This window comes from Halyomorpha halys, unplaced genomic scaffold (genome assembly GCF_000696795.3).
Source record: "Halyomorpha halys isolate HHAL.00 unplaced genomic scaffold, Hhal_1.1 Scaffold1096.1, whole genome shotgun sequence".
NCBI classification, from domain to species: domain Eukaryota; kingdom Metazoa; phylum Arthropoda; class Insecta; order Hemiptera; family Pentatomidae; genus Halyomorpha; species Halyomorpha halys.
The window spans coordinates 433,926-454,559 of record NW_027110100.1 but is presented as its reverse complement, the minus strand read 5'-3'; the positions used below and the strand labels follow the sequence as shown (position 1 = coordinate 454,559).

At 30.4% G+C, this 20,634-nt stretch overlaps 1 protein-coding gene across 4 annotated transcripts in view; it reads left to right on the top strand.

Moving 5' to 3' along the window:
* Positions 1 to 20,634, top strand: part of LOC106688273 (homeobox protein caupolican) — a 225,909-nt gene that overhangs the window by 106,145 nt on the left and 99,130 nt on the right. For all 4 annotated transcript variants that reach the window (XM_067048177.1, XM_067048176.1, XM_014432665.3 and 1 more), the window contains exon 3: positions 13,795 to 14,040. In XM_067048177.1, the coding sequence (XP_066904278.1) occupies positions 13,795 to 14,040 (246 nt within the window). The remainder of the gene's footprint in view (positions 1 to 13,794; positions 14,041 to 20,634) is intronic.

Here is a 20,634-nt window from a genome sequence, read left to right as displayed (position 1 = left end):
GCGAAAAGATAGACATTAATGTTTTTTGTATTAATGTGGTCCAGGTTGAAATAATATTTACTTACTTTTTTTAATAAATGATTTTATTATTCATGGCACAACGTTTGACATCGATTTAAGTCACCACTTGATCAAATAAAATTGGTGAAAGATTTTCCTTAATTTTAGAGATTTTTCAATGTATCAATTTATATGCGAAATATAACAAATAACTGAGGATCGAATTGGAGTGACACTAAAATGTACCAGCATATTACAGATACCTATAGTACATACTTAAGTATAGTATACTTATAAAATGTATTATACTTAGTGGTATCAACATAGAAGTATATTATATTTTTAATCACTCAGACCACTAAATCTGTATTCAAAATTACTGTCATCATCAACAATCCAATCAAAAAACCTTCAGGATAAATCTTTGGTGATATCGGGAATTACATTAGTGTTTCACCATCGGTTGTCATATAAAATTACATCATCAGTAAAAAAACTTTTTAGTTAGAAGGTTTTGGAATTAAAGTCGGGTAATATTTTATTTAATTCTAAATCACTAATACTTCATATTTTTCTAAAACAAATACCACATGTGTTTTATTTAAAAAAAATATATTTAGTACCTAAGTGACATTTAGTTGGGAAATTTCCTAGTAACTGATTTATTTTTTATTCTATTACGTTGGTTACTCGTTAACCATGAAATATTTTAAAACAGATAGTTATGGTTTTAATTAAATGTTAGTAGTGGATTTTTTTTTCTTAATTTGAATATTGAAAAATAAAAAATAAATCAAATGTATTGTGAATAAAAATATCAACTTAACCTGAATCTTAACTGCATCCATTGTTTTTAAACAAGGAAAATATTCAACTATTGTATATTTTAACATGTTTATTATTTTATATAAAATAATAAACATTTGATTTAGTTTAAACAAGGAAAATATTCAACTATTGTATATTTTAACATGTTTATTATTTTATATAAAATAATAAACGAGTATAATTATAGTGATATTATTTTTCTATTTAATATTTACTCAACGTTTGTAGATTTTATCTATTCGTCCTGTATATTGAATGAAATGAAAAATACTAACGAAGGGAGATTTTTTAATTTTATTTAAGTATTAATTATTTTTAAATTGTCTTATTATTAATTTTATTTTTTTTGATACTTAAATTTACATAAACTCACTAGAAAAATATATAATATCTAGACTGAGTCGAGTTCAAAATTAGCAGAAATATGGTGACTGGAGTGGTATACACCTTAATAAATTAGTACACTAACTTACACAAATATATTTCAAAGGAGCATGCCATTAAAAGAGTTGCGTGTATTTACAGCGTCAGAACATGTTTAAGAGTTGTTTGATTATGATCCTGAAACTCATGTCTCGGTGAGGCGACAGCTGCCACAGTCACGGAACCATATATGACAGTAAAATTGCCGAGAAATGCTGTCTTTAAACGTTAATTACTTGAATAAACTTTTTTGTATCATGGGATCGATTATTCTCAATTAGTCAGAGCTTAATGAAAAATAAACATTACCTAATTATTTTCCCGTATATTGAGTTACATATTTTAAGTCAATCTGTAAATTTCATAATTTTTATAAGAGAAAAATTGTCATACAGTTAAACATAATATTAAGAAATTAATACTTTTCGTATATTAACAATGTATTATACTTTTTTAAAAGAATATTATTCTTTTATCCGCGAGATAAAGAATATTATACATCCAGAAGGTTATACACAAACATTTGATTTAGCATTTCAAATTAAAATTTTGTACAACTTAGGTAATGAATATAAGATATTGATACTACCTATTATTTAAAAAACATTAGTTTAATAATTTATGTCAATGAATTACAACTATTTAAAAGTTGTTTGGTTTATGATTAGATTATTCACTAAATTCATTCCATTGTAAATGAATTTTACATACATAATTTAAAAGCTGAATCCTAATTATTACTTATTACCCTAATTAATAATGCTGGATATTAATCATAATTGATTATTCGATATTCTGAGCTTTCCATAGAAAATCATAAGCTATACCTGTATCTAAATAAAGTATTTTTATTGGTAAATAAAGCTTCGGATCATCAATGGAAATGTGAGAGTAATTGGAACCATCGCATAATTAACTTATTAAAAATGTCTTAAATTTTAATTTTTAAACAATCTCGTATTATCTGAAGAGTAAACTACAAACTTTAATCTTATTCTAGCTTAGCTTCCTCGACTCTGTTTGCGCAGGTGAGCAGGTGTGGTCCCTGCTTTGCATCTTTAATAAATTCTTGGATGACCGTATTATTAGGAAATAATTATCCGCGTAACCGACACTTTGACGAATACAAATGATGGAGAGACTAGATATTTTATATTTGCCTTAGCCTCAAAACACCTGCGATGAGACGGAATTACAGAGCCGCAATAAAGTCAGGGTGGAAGGTGCTAACGCAGTCCATTAATACGGCAACAGGGCCCTCGACTTCTTTTATAATTTTACAATCTTGTTAAGGAAAGCCAGCTTTCTCACAGTTAGCCAAGTTATAGCATAACTGCGGGATGTTTCCTTCAAACTTTTCCTAACGTGAGTACTAGTATAAAAATAAAATAAAAATTTAGTCGGAAGACAGTGCAAAATCAGTGTCAAGAAATTTTCAAGGTTCGTCAGTGGTAGTTTTAGTAACATAACCAAACTGTTTACACTTTCTTTAGGTATTTTTTAAAAATAATATAATTTTATGATTCCACATAATAGGCATGGGGAATGACAACATAATCTAGTAAACTTCAAAAATATTTATCAAATTCATCTGGTGCTTTAATAACAGTGATTATATAACAAAAAGTTTGAACAGCTTTGAACAAATTTTAATTTTGTCTTTTTTTGTTTAGTAAATTAATTCAAATCGACTTAATTAATAATTAAGAAAAAAATATTTAAAAAGAGATGGATAGAAATTTTTGGACATTCCCTAAAAGTATTTTTCTAATACCAGCCGAATTCTGATACATATTTATAACCTTCTAATTCAATTAGAGAAATTCATTCTTACTTTTATGTTATTGTTCTGTCTAAATACCAACATTACATACCGAATTTCAGTTGCATTAAAAGTAAAACAAAAATACTTCATTGTATCGCAACAATGTTAGAATATTAACAATGCCCTCAGAAATATATAAGAAATTTTTATTCATTTTATTTTTGAAGTAGAATTTATTTTTTTATGCCCACACTCAATATATTAGTTCACATATTTTTTTTTAAACATATAAGAAGTATATTTCAGTAATTTCAAATTATTTGGGCTGAAAATACTAAGACTTTGAGGAAACATCACTTTTACATAACCTTCAAATTACACCTTTGAAATTTTAAATTTCTGTAACAGGCCTCAAATTAATTATTACAGACTTAAAACTTGTTAACTATATTTTTAGAAATTGGAAAATCTGTAGTAGAGGATTAAAAAAAATCCAGAAAAATTTATGATTTTACAGAGAGCAAAGTGTTTGCGGACAAATTCTACTTATTTTTAAAGGAAGTTTTCTCTTGTTTACTTTTCTGATATTTATAATGATCTAACATAAATAGTTTTTAGTAATTGCATCCTATTAAACAAAATCTAATAAGAACTATTTTTCTCCTTTTCTGTTAAGAATCGGAACACGGTCTGCATGAATTTAATATTTCTAGAGACTCACGGGAGACCCTGTGTATTTAGTGAATATGCTATAGACGAGTCGACTCATACAAATAGAGTAATTTCAGATTTTCGCCTTTTTACTGGAATAATTTAGCTATGTGAAATATGATTAGAATTCTACCGGGCTCTCAAAAAAGCATATTTTAGATTTTTTTATTCAAAAAGATTTTCCAGACTAGGTAAAGTTCAAAATATGCTCTCCTGCCACACATATATATATATCAGATAACCCGGAAGTCACAAAAACTGAGTTCCTAAAAAAAAAAAATACCTTAACAACCTCGAATTACCTCTAAACATTACAGTCTATTTTTGCGGAGATAAAATACAATCGTTTAAATTTAAAAGATATTTACCATTTGAAATTGGTTTAAAACGGCTAATTAAATTATTCACATGCCCATAAAATTTAATATTTTAAAACAAGTATAAGTTTTTGATTAATTATGAGAGATAGTTGTATAAGTTTTTGAGTTACTATAGGTAGAAATATAAAAATGTTACACAATAATTTAGCTTGAGAACATTCTTCGTCGTTCTAAATATCCTATTATATGACCCATGAATGCTGGTCGCTCTAGCAGATAATTAACTGATTAATTGAGCACAATAAAGTTAAATAATTGAGATTCCAGGGACAGCTCTATCCAGCTCAACAGCAATTACCTCTGTCGGCTAATAGGAGAAGTCTTTAATATTCAAAGACAATGGCACTTCCTCGAATGTAAGACCAGTTGCTCGTTTGCACGGCTTTCTTTATAAGGTGGCCCCCGGCAGAAGCTACGTGACCAAGATCTAAGAGGCAGAGATATACTCCACCACTCCAGCTCCGCTTCATATCTTGTTACATCCCTGACTTATTGCCGAGCTTCCAGAATGGAAAGCTCTTCCTCCTCTATAGTGTTGCGTAATTAAAAATCATTTTATTTCAGGAATCTTGTAAATAAATAATTGGATGTGATTACAGTTATGTTCAGAGTTTTGGGGGAAAGTAAGAATGAATTATTTTAAATTATCATTATTGTCTCTTTAAGTCAAGTAAAATGGTGCAATGTTATACTACATTGAGCAACATGTTTACCGGACTTGAACGCATTCGAGCTGCTGATTGAAGACAAAAAAGTTCAAAATAGTTCTGGCATATTAAAATAAATATCTCTCTGTTGTTGCAAATTTGAACTAAATTAATTAAAGAATGTCTTGTAGTGAAAAATATTTATAGGATGGGACGGAGTCAGAAATCTTGTGTTAAATCTCGTTTCTAATCTCACTAAAGAACACAAATTAAACTGTTTATTTTCTATAATTTAACTAGGTGTTTTTTATTTCAAAGATCTGTAGAAGGGAGTTACATTGTTGCTTATTCTACAGAGATATGATTTTTTACTTAAGCACTGTGGTTTTAAATAAAGTCTGATCATCAATTTAAAAAATTGAAATAAAAATTAATTATTATATGAAGGTTGGGAATAAAATAAAATAATTAATTGTCTTATAATTTAATTTTTAAGATAATACAAAAATAATTATAAAGAAATGTTGGCCAACACTGATAACGAACGGTACTCGGTAAATTCCTTTTTTTTTTAGTTTTTCAGCGTTTTAGTAAATTTTAAAATATTTATCCGATAGTTTAGTGGGTAATTATAAGAAGAATAGCAAATGATTGAACACAATGATAAAAAAAAGATCAATTAGGGCTCTTAGGAGACAAAGCAAATGTAAGTTGTAATTTTGTACTCATGTCAGAACAAAATAAAAATATTTGTAGCAAGGATGTTTGTATTTAACGTCCCTGATATGAATAAATTTTTTTGAACCACTTCCATCCACGTTACGAAATGATCTTCAATTATACCTAAATTGTAATAATATATATATATATTTTTTTGTTCAAGAATATAGGTAACGGAAATATTTTATTTCTTTGTTAGTAATTTGGAGAGAAATACCTATCTCTAATTCTCATTAAAACAGTTTAGCTCTCTAATTCCCAAGTCACGCGTAACTATCATGAGCCTGAAAGTATAATTCATCATCAGATTATCGGCTCGACGCCCCTCCGAAAAAATAAATAAAAAAAACATGAAACAGTTTAAGTATTGTATCTGAGAGTTGAGCGATGGGATGATATAATCGATCTCATTTTTTTCTTTGTTAATCTCATTCGAAGGCGAAAGAAACAGAAGCCGTTTCCAAATTTAATTGTCCCGATACATTTTAATGTCGTTTTTGTTCCTCAACTGGGAGAATTTTCTTTGAGCATCCTCCCGTCGATGTTGACACTGGTTGACCCGTCTTGCTTGTTTATGATTTGCTGCACATTAATAATTCTTCTCGAAAAGGAGAACTTCTTTATATGTTCCTCGCTCGTCGGCTCAATGGATTTTTTTTTTTTTAAAACTTTTTTTTTTATTTTTATTGGAAGCGATCGAGAGAGTGTCTGCTTCGTTGTTTTATAGCGGACTTCTGCTGACAAACATGTGGTAGGCTTTTAGAAAGAAATGGACTTTCATTGGTACCATTGGATCAATATATGATCAATAATGTGGTTTAAATATTATGTAAACAGTTTTACCAAGATTGCTTACGCGGCTCATATTTTTTTTCTCTCAGTTTTCTAGAAAATCAGGTCTTTATAACAGTGTTTTGATAAAATATTTCACATGTAATCTAAAATTGGTTAAATACCGTAATGTTATTCATACACACTCAAGTAATGTAACTAGGCAATCAAAAATGTTGAACAAACAAATTAAGCCTTTAAAAGTAATTTAATTTTGTATACGTTAATAACTTTTTTGATATATTTCCAAAAAATAAAATAAATTAATTTTCTATCCTTTATCTACCTCGCTCCCTTTGTATTTTTTTTAAAATGACAATTATTATCTATAGATTCACTGTCAATGAGTTTTTCATTTAAGATTAGGATAATCCACAGGTAAAGATAGAAACATTGGAATAGAATTTGTTGTATTTGTACTTAAAACTACAGGAAGTGCAGCAAAGATATCCTCTGGAATCTGTTTCTAGACACTCCGTAAATTATTGCTATAAAAGATATGGAAAATCAGTCAAGAGAACAAAAGAAAACTTTTGGGAAATTAGGTGAGGATGGTACAGTGTCTTGAAGTACTAGTAATCTGATAGCGGAATGGTCTAAAAGCCTAAATTTGTTTTTTCTCCTAAGCGTCCTTATTGATACTTTTTTTATCAAATTGCTCATAATTTTTTTTTCAATCATAATTGTTCAATCATTTACCATGCTTCTTAGAATTTTTTTTTATATGCTCTTAAAACTATCTACCAATTAATTATTTTTATTTGTTATATATAATTATTTTATTTATTATTAACTATCTAATATGAAATGTAAAATTTTAATTTTAAGATAAACACAGTGGAAAAATTATATTCACTCTAAATAACAATATATTTTATAATTAAGTTGTTATAATGAGTGAGTCCAATCAAATCCTATATCAATGTCCAATTGGTTCCCTTATTCATTTGGGACTTTATTTTTGCGAATTACTAACTATAATTGAAAATCAATTCGTCAAATATAGTTAGTTTATATAAATCAACTTTGAAAATTAAAAATAAATATATTGTGGTATATAAAACACATTCGATGGGGGAAAATTTAGCTTTTTAAATGTTGTATTTAATATGTCATTAAAATATTTGTTTATAAAAACTGCTAAATTAACTTTTGATAGAATGACCCTAATTTTAGTGAAGAATATCATGTTTTACTCAAATGAAGCATTTTTCATTTCAAGCCTCTCAGTTTGAAAAGATTCAGAAAAAAAAGCACTAATAATAATAGGAGAAAACAATGACAATAATAAAAACTTCTCAGACACCAATACTTAAGAGTGACTTGGATAAGAGAACAATTTAATTAATTAATAATAATTAACTTTAATTTAAAACATTATTTTATATGTTTTAATGATGTCTTACATAAAGTCTTCCATCTATCATTGACTAGCCAAATTATTACATTTTTGAAAAAATATTATCTCAACTAAGATAATAAACTAAGCCAAACTAAGGATAAGTTCTTCAGAAATATAAGTCCTATTATTGCATTGAAATGGATTGTCTTCTTTTCTAATTGTAGCTAATTCTATTTGCTTTCAAAGAATGATGATGCTTAAAAAGGTCATCGAGAAGACTATGGAAGTAAAGGAGAAGTGGAGAAAGGCAGACGGTAATAAAGTAATTGTCTAGGGGAGGGCGGAGAGCTCTTGACTGAAGGGTACTCTTGGGGGCCAAATTGGATGAGAAATCTATATGGCTAAGTAGCAACAGCTTCCATCATTTAGCCCTCTTCGTCTCCTTTTTTTTCCGGTGAACAACCCTCTTCTTAATCTCTTTATTTAGCCTCTTTGAGTTTTTTTTTTTTGTACTACTAGGGTCATGATGCCAGGACACAACTTTAAATATTTCAGCCATCTGACCACTTGTGAATCGCTCCTGCGGTATAGAGAGAAAAGGATTCGACGTCGCTTGTACGCGTCGCTAAGAACCAGTTTTTAAAAATGTATACAATGAGCGAACTTTAATATCCAGTCCCCTGCTGGTTGAATTCATTATCTTTCCCGACAACTGACATAAATGTTTGACTTATTCCTGAGGGGACCTTTCTCGAAACCTGGGGGTTCATTAATTATTGCCGGCCGTTATTTCTTCAAATTGATCAATTATGCCCAGTCCTGGAATTTTATGAGGATGGAAAAGAATTCTAAACTGATAATAAAATAGACAACTTAAAAAAAAATTGATATAGTTTTTAATATTTATGAAGAGATGATCAGTAAATGGTGAGTAAACAGGGCCGTCCGTGGCTCATGTGGCTGAGGAGCAGGTCTTGACCACATGGGAACTTCAGCGGCGCCGGTTGGAATCCGGCCTGCTTGTTGTTGACTTTTTTCATTGAGGTGGCCTCACAAAATGAAAAGCTTGACTCCCCAACACCTTTACAATTGGTCACCTGTAGATACCCTCCCCGTATGTCAGAAATGACCAAGGTCATAAAAAAGAACACTGTTGGCGTAACATGAACTACTTTTAAACCCTACTAATACTATTATGGTATAAGAACAAAAAATTAGTTCTCCTAAATTCAAAGGAATGATTTATAACAAAAAAATATATGAGGAAATGGAAAATTGATGATCTCCAAAATACAATATCTAATATAAATCAATTATAATATCCAACACAAAGTACACAGAACAATAACAATTTACATTATTACTTTATAAATCATAATCAATTTTATATACACTAAAGAAAAGTTTATTTCTAACTATTAACCAAATACACTTGAATGTTTATAAAAACGACGTAATAACTGAGAATCATGTCATGGCAACGGTCGAGTATACTTTTGATTTATTTTTTTGATAACGAAGCGAATGAAACATTATGGTTATAACAAACAAAAAAAGAAAAAAATACCTCTTAAAAATTTATGATAAAAAAAGTAGATTGCAAAAATAAAATAAAAATTCATCTGTCCGTCGTGGTTTTATTCTGGACTACTAGGCCTTTTTTTTATTAAGCATTAAAGTCACAGTGCGCCCCACGATAATGCTCGGAACTTGACATTACTGTTCACCAATTTTTCCAATCTATTTCTTTCTTTATCGTTACTTAACTATTAACTAACTCTCTATAACCCTAAATTATTTCATTTTATATTATTGTCCATATATCAATCAAATATATAATACAGTATACAAATATATCGGCATACTTGCCTGTATAATAAATATCATATTGGATCAATAGCCAAGAAGTGCCGATTTTGTTTTTTAAATATTAATAATTTTTTTTTATGTTATATATAAATAATAAATGTGTTAAATTAACGTATATACCATTCAAATAAAAATTCTAAGTTTGAAAGTTCTAAAGAATAAATTAACAAATTTAAAAGTAAGAATTTAAATATAAAAGAATAAAATAAATCGATAGGATTATTTCAACAGGTGTGGGTGGTTAGAGAGTTGGACATTGGAAGGATTGATATCTAGTTCTGGCCAGATTGGTAGCTCTAACACAAAGGTTGTTGTGAAAGATATCATTTTTGACAAAGTAAAGAACGCTGAAGATTTACTAAGGATCTTGGATTTGATATGGGAGGAATAGTATGTTCTAGTAAACTCTCCAAACAGATCTTATTGTAGTAGACCGTTTTTTAAGTAACTATTTGTTAAGCGTTGTAACAGTAGTATTTATATCATTAAAAAATATTTCTTGATTTTGACTAAATATTCACATTAATTATCCGATTATTTATTTATAAAATAAACGTCTAAAAATTATTTGAACCAATGAAGACCCGTCATCATTATTAATTTATTGAACCAACGGAATTTTAAAGATTTGCTACCAGTATTCATAAATTGAAAAGAATTATCATTTAAGAAAAATCATAGTTCATGAAACAAACAAGATGATATTTTTTTCTATTTTATTTATACAAGTAATTGATTTCATCTGAGCACTAAATTAGACCTGAGATAATGGCAAGAGTGTTAAGCGTTCCAATTTTTGAATGGTTGAAAATTCTTTTCAATATTGAATGTTTATGTAATTGCATAGACATAGTTATAGTTACCAATTACATTAAATCTTGTGGTGAATGTATCACACAACTTTCATTTACTAACCTATTTACGTCCCCACGTTTTGTGTAGGTCAATGAGCTCCTGATGTAGTTAATGCTATTTTTGTGATTTTCTAAAAAAAAAACCTAAATAACAGGAAGAATAAACATTATGAACAAAAAAATTTGTATTTTTACATGTTCGTATTTTAGGGTTTCTCAAGATGGGAATAACAAATATAAATTTTGATACTGCCAAAAATACAACAATTTAACAAATTGTTTGTTTAACGTTCGAATCTGATTTATTTATGTATCCTATTTTTCCTTTAATTAATCATAAAATTCTTTGATATTTTGTATTTATACATTTTATATTATTGCTAAGAGTAAGAATTGTTTATGTTTTCAAATGAACAAAACTAAAGGTATATTTTTTTTTAAAATTGGGCATTCAAGTCCTGTCAGTCTATTTCAATGGCCTATCTGATAATAAATAATTGCTCTTTAATTCACTAAATTTAATCTAAACCGTTATTGCCGATATAGTGAATATCGATTCTATTAAGTGGCACTTGATAGAATCCTATAGTTCGAATTTAGCGAAAAAGTTGCTGTCCCATCCCAGGTGTATAACCAGAATAAATGTGTAATTTAAGTTTCGTACGACTGTTCATTTTTGAGCAAGGCTGTTCACAGACACACAGACAGTTTTTTGGTCAAAAACAAGAGTATGAAATTTTTCTCGATCGGAATAATTTCCCTTACTTTATTGTAGGAAGATAGCCCGGGTGGCGGTGAATAAAAGTAATTTTATTGTTAACCGCTTTGTAGGGCTTCGTCGGGGCTGTCAGATTGAAACAAAGATGAAAACGTATTTACTATACGTTTTCTTTTACTATTTTGATACCTTTATTGACTGTCACCTGGACTATCTTCTTACAATCTACTTTAAAAGCTCAACTATCTTTTTCCAATAAAAAGTCCCTTACTATATATTCCATATGTTGAAGTAAAAAGGGTAGTCGATGGATCAAATGCCAGTAGACTATCTTAAACAAACATTTTTCTTGTTTCTTTTCTCCGATCCACCACACGAAGTTGTCAGAATACAGCAAGAAAGGGCATGGCGATTGCGTGCGTAGAAATTAAGTGCAACAAATCGGTTAGTGTTGGGCCAATTAGGAGTAGGAGCGTGCGAGCGATCCTCATTAGATCCGTAGCATAGCATGGGTCCATGCCACGGCACAGATAAACTAATTGGATATTAAATTTTATCTAGCTATGTTTATGTTTGCTTAGCTCAGTTTCCGAACCGGATCATTAAAAAAAAAAGAATACTATAATTTGCAGGGTAAGTAAACTCTAAAAAACGGTTTCAGTAAAACTGGAATTTATTTGGTGTTGTAGATTTTACCGGAAGGTGATATGGTTAGCATCAACACTGAACCGCCAGGTTTATCTCCCAATCCACTTTGAATTTGCGGAGGTGTACCCCATTGTACGGGAACCAAAACTGAACTATGTGTCTTATTGTACACTGTTTGATTTATTTCACACTATTGTTTTCTGGAAAAAGAACTAAAAAGTAGATATCTGTCACAAAAAATAAAGAATCGAATCGGAGACCAAACAAAATAAAAAAAAAAAACTCTGGTCCGTTGCGCGCATAACATACCTCTCTCTTTCATCACTTTGAGTTGAAATTAATCTTAACTCGTTTCACAACAAATAGATTTTTACTATCTTACAGTGACAATATTCTCTGTACTAATTTTTCAAATGAGGCTATCTGTTAACAGACCGACTAACACCAATTTTAACAGATATAATAATATTTCTTGTTCCAAATTTTTAATAATTTCCTTTTTCAAAAGTATTACGGAAATATAAAAATGTAACCATTAACCAAAATTGGAATTTATTTAGTGCTTGATTGTAACTAAATCGACAATGAAAATCAAATAATGATTTTATGGATTTTATTAATCGTGTCTACTGACAGGCTCAGATATAGGTTAAGTGAAATTAAAAAAATAATTATTTAATAACTATGTCGACATGGCAATATTATTAAACGAAAAAACCAGGGTTTCGCCCGCCAGTCAAACTCATGTTAAAATAGATCTTTTATTTATGCGGTTTTCGTCATTGCCCTCACCATCTTTTGACTATCTATGTTAAATATGCCCTTTTTTTTTTTCGAAAATATTTGGTATTCAAACGAACTATAAAACTATTACTACCCTTATTTCAGGAAATATTTTTTTAAACTGGAAAAATATTTGGCCTCTTATCTCTTTAAGTTAATAATAAAACTCTTCCATAGTTTATATTTATACGTTTTTCACTAGTAGTAAAAATGTGAAAAGGTTAATTATCTCAGTCATACAAAATTCAAGTTACTTTGAAGTAAGATTTTTTAAAAATCCGTTTTTCAATCCCTGTCGGACGATTTCAATTAGAAGCTGATATTAAAGATTATTTGATTTTATATTGGTGTGCCGAGTATAATCAAATCCATTAGAGCCGTTTTTGATAAAATCGGAAAAAAATGTAAAAAACCGATTCGATAAAGTGGCTTCTGTTCGGTGTAAAATATTTCTCGGTGTGAGCTCCTCGATTGATAAAGAATTCTTTGAACGCCAAAGTCGATCCAAAGCAAAATCATAATTTATTATAAATTATTTTTCGCTATCAGATGTTTTTGTATTAGATGACAATTAGTAATAATGATAAATGTAAACATTCTTGAATAAAATTCATTCATTAATATATTACAAATTAAATAAATTTAAATTAAGATGAAAATAAAATAAAGTATCATAAACATGAACACGCAATTAATTACACTGGAAACACCAAGAATAGGTAAAGTATGACTCAAGGAAAGAACAGAGATTTCTCTTCCGCATCACTGGAATTGCGTTTTTCAAAATCTTTCGGATTATGTTTATTTTACAAGAAACAATATGTAAATAGTGTGATGTGTATAAGCTTCCTTCTTAAGAAATTATCCCATGAGGTGAACGTAAATGGCCGAGCGTTTTAAGCCACATTAATTTTCTATGTTTCGTTCCCGTCTCAGAAGTTGGTTGAATACGGCTGTGCAGGTTGACTTTTATTCCGTGGTGAACTTTCGAAATAGATTTCGATTTTCCCATCTATACATATTGTAGTTATTGCCCCTCGAATACCATACAAAATGACAAGCTAACAGTTTTTACTATATTTAATTTTCATAAGTAAGGACAATGTAAGAAGGTTAGTAGTTCTCATTTGCATGCTCCTACTTTACCACTTGTTTTGTTTTTGCTAATGTACACTTTATTAAATTTTATAATTTATACTTTAATTACTTTATTGCTTACTTGTACAGCTACAAAGGATATCAATGAGAACCTGCTCACAAGTACTTCTGTTCCAGAGCGGCGTATCACCTTCGAGCACGGGCGCGGTGTCGCCTACCCCCGGTAGCCCTTGCTGCGAAGGAGGCCGCCCGGTCCTCAGCGACCCCTCGTCGGGGCAGACAGTCTGCTCCTGCCAGTACGACCACCCGACGAGGCTCGCCCTCTCTTCCTACCCGAGGCCTTCAGTGTATTCGGCCCACTACCCGTCCACTGAGCAGAATCCTTATCCGAGCATCGACAGCTCAGCATTTTACTCACCACTTGTAAGTAACTTATTATACATTTATATGGATGCTAGTTATTTAGGTTAATTGTAAGAAGATAGTCTAGGTCAATAAAGTCACAATAAATATTTAAAAAAATAGTATAGAAAACTATTTAATATAAAGATTATATTCTACTACTTTGTATCTTTATTGACCGCCACCCGGACTATCTTCCTACAATCTACTTCATACGGTCAACTATCTTCTTCTGATAATTCAGGTTAAACTATATCTCAAATAATCAGTTTTATGCTTAATGAGATTAATTTTAATAACAATTAACGGTTTTAATTTTCCTGGTCATATTTTTTTAAGATTTTTATTTTGTCGTGTAGAATTATATTCTGTCATATATTTACAGAGATTGGTAAGCGTTTTTAAAAATTTATTCCGAAGACTGTCTTTATTTTGAAGGTAGTTTGTCATATCCACTGAAATCATTTGAAAGAAAAACATCTTAGCTAAAGAGAATGAAAACTAAAAGAAAAAAAAAATTAAACGTTGTAATTTGCGCTGTATTTAAGTTTAAATCTGATTAAATACAAAATATTTCCTTAGACTGATTAGTAGTTTACTGGTGCCGATCAGGCGTCTAGAGGATAAGTGATTTCAGTCCACCTTTGTAAAAAATAAAATTGCAACGCTGAGGAATGAGAAGTACAGTAGAATAACGATTTCGTTTTCAGTTTTCTTATGTTATAGTTTCATTAATTTTTTTTCTCCACAAAATGAGTTGACTACTTTATTAATCAATTAATATGTGATTAATATTTATCAATTTTTAAGGTTTAAACTTTTTTCCGTAACCATTAATTTGTAAAAATTTATTATGTAATTAAAAGTAAACATCAACTTCATTATTCTCAGATAAATTGTTTTGTTGACTAAGATAGTTCTTCCCATGGACTCTTCAGATATTTGTAGGTACACTCAAGACTAGACTTAATATGTACTATACTTATGTGTCAATTTCGTTGGTAGTTTCCCTGACCGTTGAAGTGAGATGTGATATCTTCTTTACGTTTATGAAACTCGTAAATCGTTTACTATCTATCTACTTCAGAGTAAATGATATTAAATTTTATACAAAATATCTCAAGAAAAATGCGAATTAAGATTTTTAAATAACGTTGTTAAAAAAAAAAAAAAAGACTCATTTGTTTATTATTTAGTAGTTAGTTATTACTTAGTTATTTAATCTCATTGTTCCAACTATTATTTTATTTTTTTCTCCTCTACTATATATCATAAAATAATACATTTTTTATTTTTATCACATATTAAATCATAATTTTATTAATATATCTATAAGCTTTTCGATATGATGAATTCCAGTTCATAATGTCTCTAGTCAGGATATTTTATAATGTTTCATTTCTCTTCCTGCTGTATTTTATTCTAGTTTAATTTTTTATATTGGGAATTAATAAATTTCTGGGTTTTATAAGCATACATTTGATATTTCCTATGTTTGAATCTAGTGATATACTTTCTTCAAAAATAGATTTTGCATTGTGAAAATATCTCTATACTTTTAATATAAGACATCATAACAGAATTATCTTTTTCAACTGAATCCTCTCTTGTATCTTTCTGCCCTTCAGTCGATCAGAAAAAATCTTTATTTTTCATATTTACACAGTTTCTAAATGACTGTTTTTCTGTCTCTGTAATTTACTACCTCTGTAAGGTTTTAGTTTAAAACTTTCATGGTTGACTCTTGTATTTTTTGTTTAGTTGTTCGTATTTTTTTTTAATTCATAGTTTCATAATTTGTGATATCAATGCCACATTCTTGGAATGAAAAAATTTTTTTTTATTAAAACTTTTGGTATAATCTCAAAATATTCTATTACCATATTTTTGACAAATCTGCGTTTAATTTGAAACTTATAATTCGGAAATGTTTGTTATAATGAATAGGTTCGTTGGATAGTTTTAGCATAATCATGGATTTCTTTTGGTAAACATTCTGGTTATTTATTGAATGAAATTTGACTAAGGGTTATTTAGCTTATTAATAACTTCATTAATAATGTATCGAGTTAATTTGAATAATATTAAATATTTTAAATAAATATGTGCAGGGGATTGTGACTGCAAGGGCTTACGTAAACGAGGTCTCTTTGCTCCGTGGTCACCTGTCCAATGAACGCTTGGCTTCATGCATATGGATAAGGCAGAGATAAAACGACCTATTATACCAAAGCAATAAACTTGCACTTTATCTTAGATGGCATTGGAATCTTATTTCTCTCGTTTAAGTATAGTGAATCGATATTCTATCTATATCTTTACATTTAACAGTTTACCTGAATATTATTTAAAATTTCATCGAAGTACTAGATAAATCTTAATTTGTTAATTCGCTGTAATACAAACACATAAATCAATAAAAATGTAAGAATTATGAATCCAATGGTAAGCTTCCTCATTGAATTTTATCTATTATCAGACAATACACAACCATTGCTTGCACTACATAAGACCAATTACATGAAGAACATGAACCATAAATCAAGGATATATCTGGAATCTGTCAGGCGATCTCTGGAGCTAAGAAGAACGCGACGAGAGAACCAAGGTGAGGCAGAAGTAATGAATTGCAGATGAATTACAAAGGGGGCTGTAATTGGTCAAGGAGATAAGATTGGCAGTGACTGGAATAGTGTGGAGAGTTACATGAGGAAGACTTATGGGACAAAAACTGGTAAACCCGGGCAATGGGCAGCGACTCCTCGTGGACCGGTTCTTCCTGGCGGGAGGTCGCCTTCCTCCCATCCTTGATCATCTTCTTGGGCTCCTGCTGTCCTCTGTCCCGTGTCCTCGTGGAGTTATAGCGAGGTCTGTGTGGGAAGTGAGGGGGGTACCTGTCCGTGACCATATCACACACCGTGGGAGCACTGAAGTACCAGAAGAATGCAACAGTATCTTCACTTACAGTTTCCTTACAACTTTTTCTCTCGTAGACTCTATGTTTTGCATCATATGTACATCATGATATTCAAAATCTAATATAATTTTTACTATATAATCATACTGATTTTGGGCTAGTATAAAAATGTGATTTTTCATTTTAAGATGTCTGGTACGATGCCTGATTATATTATATTATTTATTTTTCATGCAACACACAATTTTCTATTAGCACACTACTTTGAGCTGGAATTCACCCTCGCTCGTTTCAAAACGTCATTTTCTTTGTTATTTAATATGCTAATCTTCCCCAGATTATATGTGTATATCTATTTGTACCATTATTATTTTGTCCGTGTTTCTATTGTTTTATTTGACATCATATCTAGATAATTTTGTGAGATTTAGACGTTTGTACTCTGAGGACCTTAAAATGTGTATTTTGATAGGCTTGGTTCGAAATCTTCCCTTATTGTCTAGGAGCCAATGGAATATTTATTTAAAGGACGAGTATGTCAATGCCCTCTTTCAATTAAGCTTATCGAGTACAACTAGAATTGGCAAGCCTAGTTGTCCAAATTAGAATATATCTTTTTTTAGCTGTTTAGCGCGTGTAATTGGGCATCTTGAATGTTTGGTGAAACTTCGTCATCGAATAAGTAAATAAGTCGATTAAGGACATTAATTGGCTTTTGTGACTAAAGCTGGTACACTATGCTACGAACACCTTCCGACGTTGGACGCTTGAGGGCTGGATCGAGTGATCCTATATCCGACTACGCCCTAAGAGGTTAAAATCATTCCAAACATTAATTAATTAAAGTTTAAATCTACCTTCTTCTTCTCTTTCTTTTTATTTTAATCATCAAAAGTCTTCTTTTTTTTTTTCTGAACCATTAATAAAATAATAACTAACTGTTTTCGAGACTGAATAGTCAGTCCGCTCGACAGAATAGTCACTTAACCTAAACGTCGTGAACGTGTGGAAAATGACCTGAAATCGTCGGGAAAAAGTGAAGCAAGGAACGAGCTGGAGGAGGGGAAGGGGAGGCAGATAGCCCATTCATAAGTTTCTTCAAGCCGCTTCTGTTCTACAAAATGTATCCGGTCTGGGCATTTCTTTCGCCATCCTCAGCAGAGCAGACAGACAGACAAAAAACACAAAAGGGAGCAAAGAATGAAGGGGGAAAGACAATTTACGTCAATCAGGGGCGCCGGAGGTGTGAGAATCGTGTGGGGCGCCGAGGTGGCTTTTTATAACCACTTAACACACAATGCCGCCACGTCCACTTCTCCTCTTCATAAATAATACATTCCATTTCTCTTTTTCGAATCATTCTCAAATAGCTCAACTTATGTATGATTACCTTATTGAACTTTTAAAGTGAGTACCAGCTCTTTACTGTGGGAACAGTGATCACACCAAACCGCCATGAAAAGACCTCCTCCGACATTGAAACGTGTATGGTTTTCAGCTATTCTTAATTCTTCAAATCTAAGTTTCTGAATTACTTACTGTATCCATACTGACATCTTCATATATTTTCTTAATTTCCCAATGAAAAGATCCAATACATTATTAGTAATTTTTGGCTCAGTAAATTGTAAAACGATCTAGAAGTTGTTAAGTCGGTAGTTGTTAAGGAAGAACAATAAGATCATTTTTCTTTGGTCCAATAGAACACGAACAGGATCATTAAATAGTTTATCTACGCAGAAACTGTCAGTATAATAGCACTTACTGGATAAACGGTTTAAACTTCCAATTCATTACAAAATACTGATCTACATGACTGTAATAAGGCCAATCTGGCCATACGGATTTGAGCATTGGGGCTCCACTAAACTTTCGAATTTCTCTCGTATCCAATTCCTACAATCCAAAATCCTTCGTAAAATCCTCAATGATCCTTACTTTGTCAAAAATAAAATCATACATAAAGACCTTAATGTTCCATATGTAACCGATCTAGCCCTAACCAGATATTATTCCTTCCATTAAAAATTTTCATTTCAATTTTGAAAAAAATATAAATAAATTACGGCGAAGTGTCATATTGTTATCGTCTGAAGTCATCGATATGTTCTCTTTTTTGGAAAATTTTGAGGTTTAGTACGATTGAGTGGTACGATTTTTAAGACATATCGTACTTTTTTTGTTATATTGAGTTGTAACTGATTTCAAGTTTAGGTTAATAATCATTAAACACTGAAATTAGAACTAATTAGATCACATCTATATATTATACAAACTATTTCAATAAGTTTTAAAATTGGAAACAATTATGTTTGCCAAATCGTAGGTTAACCATAATTAATTTTTTTGTATTGAATCACCTCTTTTTTTTTTATTAGTTCCTGTATAGAGAACGATAAAATGTTTATTTTTAATTGATGAATTATTCGAGGCCGTGTATTCTTTTTTAAAAATTCTTACGTTAATTTTGATTAACGTGTAAGAATTTTTATATCATTTTCACAAAACGACATGGTAATTGGATTCATTGATTATTTATATTTGACTTTAATATTTTTTTTTTCAAATTCCTATTTCCTTATTTCTGTTCCTTTAACCCAAATTAAAACGCATAATTGAAAGGTCTAGCGATTATTTATTTATAGGTTTTTTAAACATTTAATTGTTACTTATCAAAGAAATGCCAATTCAAACAATTGATTTTGTAAAAGCTCTAAAAACCTAGTAGAGGTTTTCTGGTTAAAACCCTGATTGAGTTTGCCACACATTAAGCGGTAAACTTGATTAACAAATTCATGAGATGCATTAAGAGTCCAAACGCGGTGCGGTCAGCCATTTTTGGCTTAGTGGATCGGGTGAATGCAATAAAGCTTGTGTCTCATCATAAGTAAATCATAGTAACAAATACTATGCTCTACACATTAGTGCTAGAGCGTACAGAGCAGAGGCAGTGTATACCGAAGGGATTGGTTTAATTGAGTGGGCGAGGGGGTAGCACTTAGTGGTAATGGTTGCTTGGGAGCGAAATCAATGCCGCCCCGGGGGTGGTCACCGTGAAATCCACCGCCCCTCCTTCTGTATTCCACTAGTTCTATATACATCCTCTATTACATATATACTCACATCTAATGACTATATATGTAAACGATTTACTGTAAAGTGTAAATTCCGAAGAATCTAATGGGAATAGTCAATAAACGATCATCGTCAACTATACCATCCCCGGTTTCCCGCAGGGATCTTGTTTAAGTCCAATATTATACAATTTATTCTTAACTTACTATTCGAAATAAAAAAACGTTAATATAGCCCTCTTCTTCGATGATATAGCATAACCCTCATCTTATATAATTTAAAGAATCTCTAACAGACTAGAAGAAGCTTTCAAAAAAGCTTGTTTAGATTTCATCTAAACATTGAAAGAATAGGATAATTTCTCTCGAACGTAATGATCATTCTCCTAAATGATACTCCTATCACTTTTTGTCATATCCGCCAAATACTCAGGAGTAATGATAAACTGTTATTAAACCACGATATTGATTTGAAATTAGAAAAATGCAAGAAATGTGCAAAATGTTGGCATATTTTAATAAAAAATCAAAAACTATAACCATGAAATAAATTGATACTCAATCAGCCAGTACTAAAACCATTCTTAACATATACCTGTCCCATGATAAGCTTCTCCAAGATGA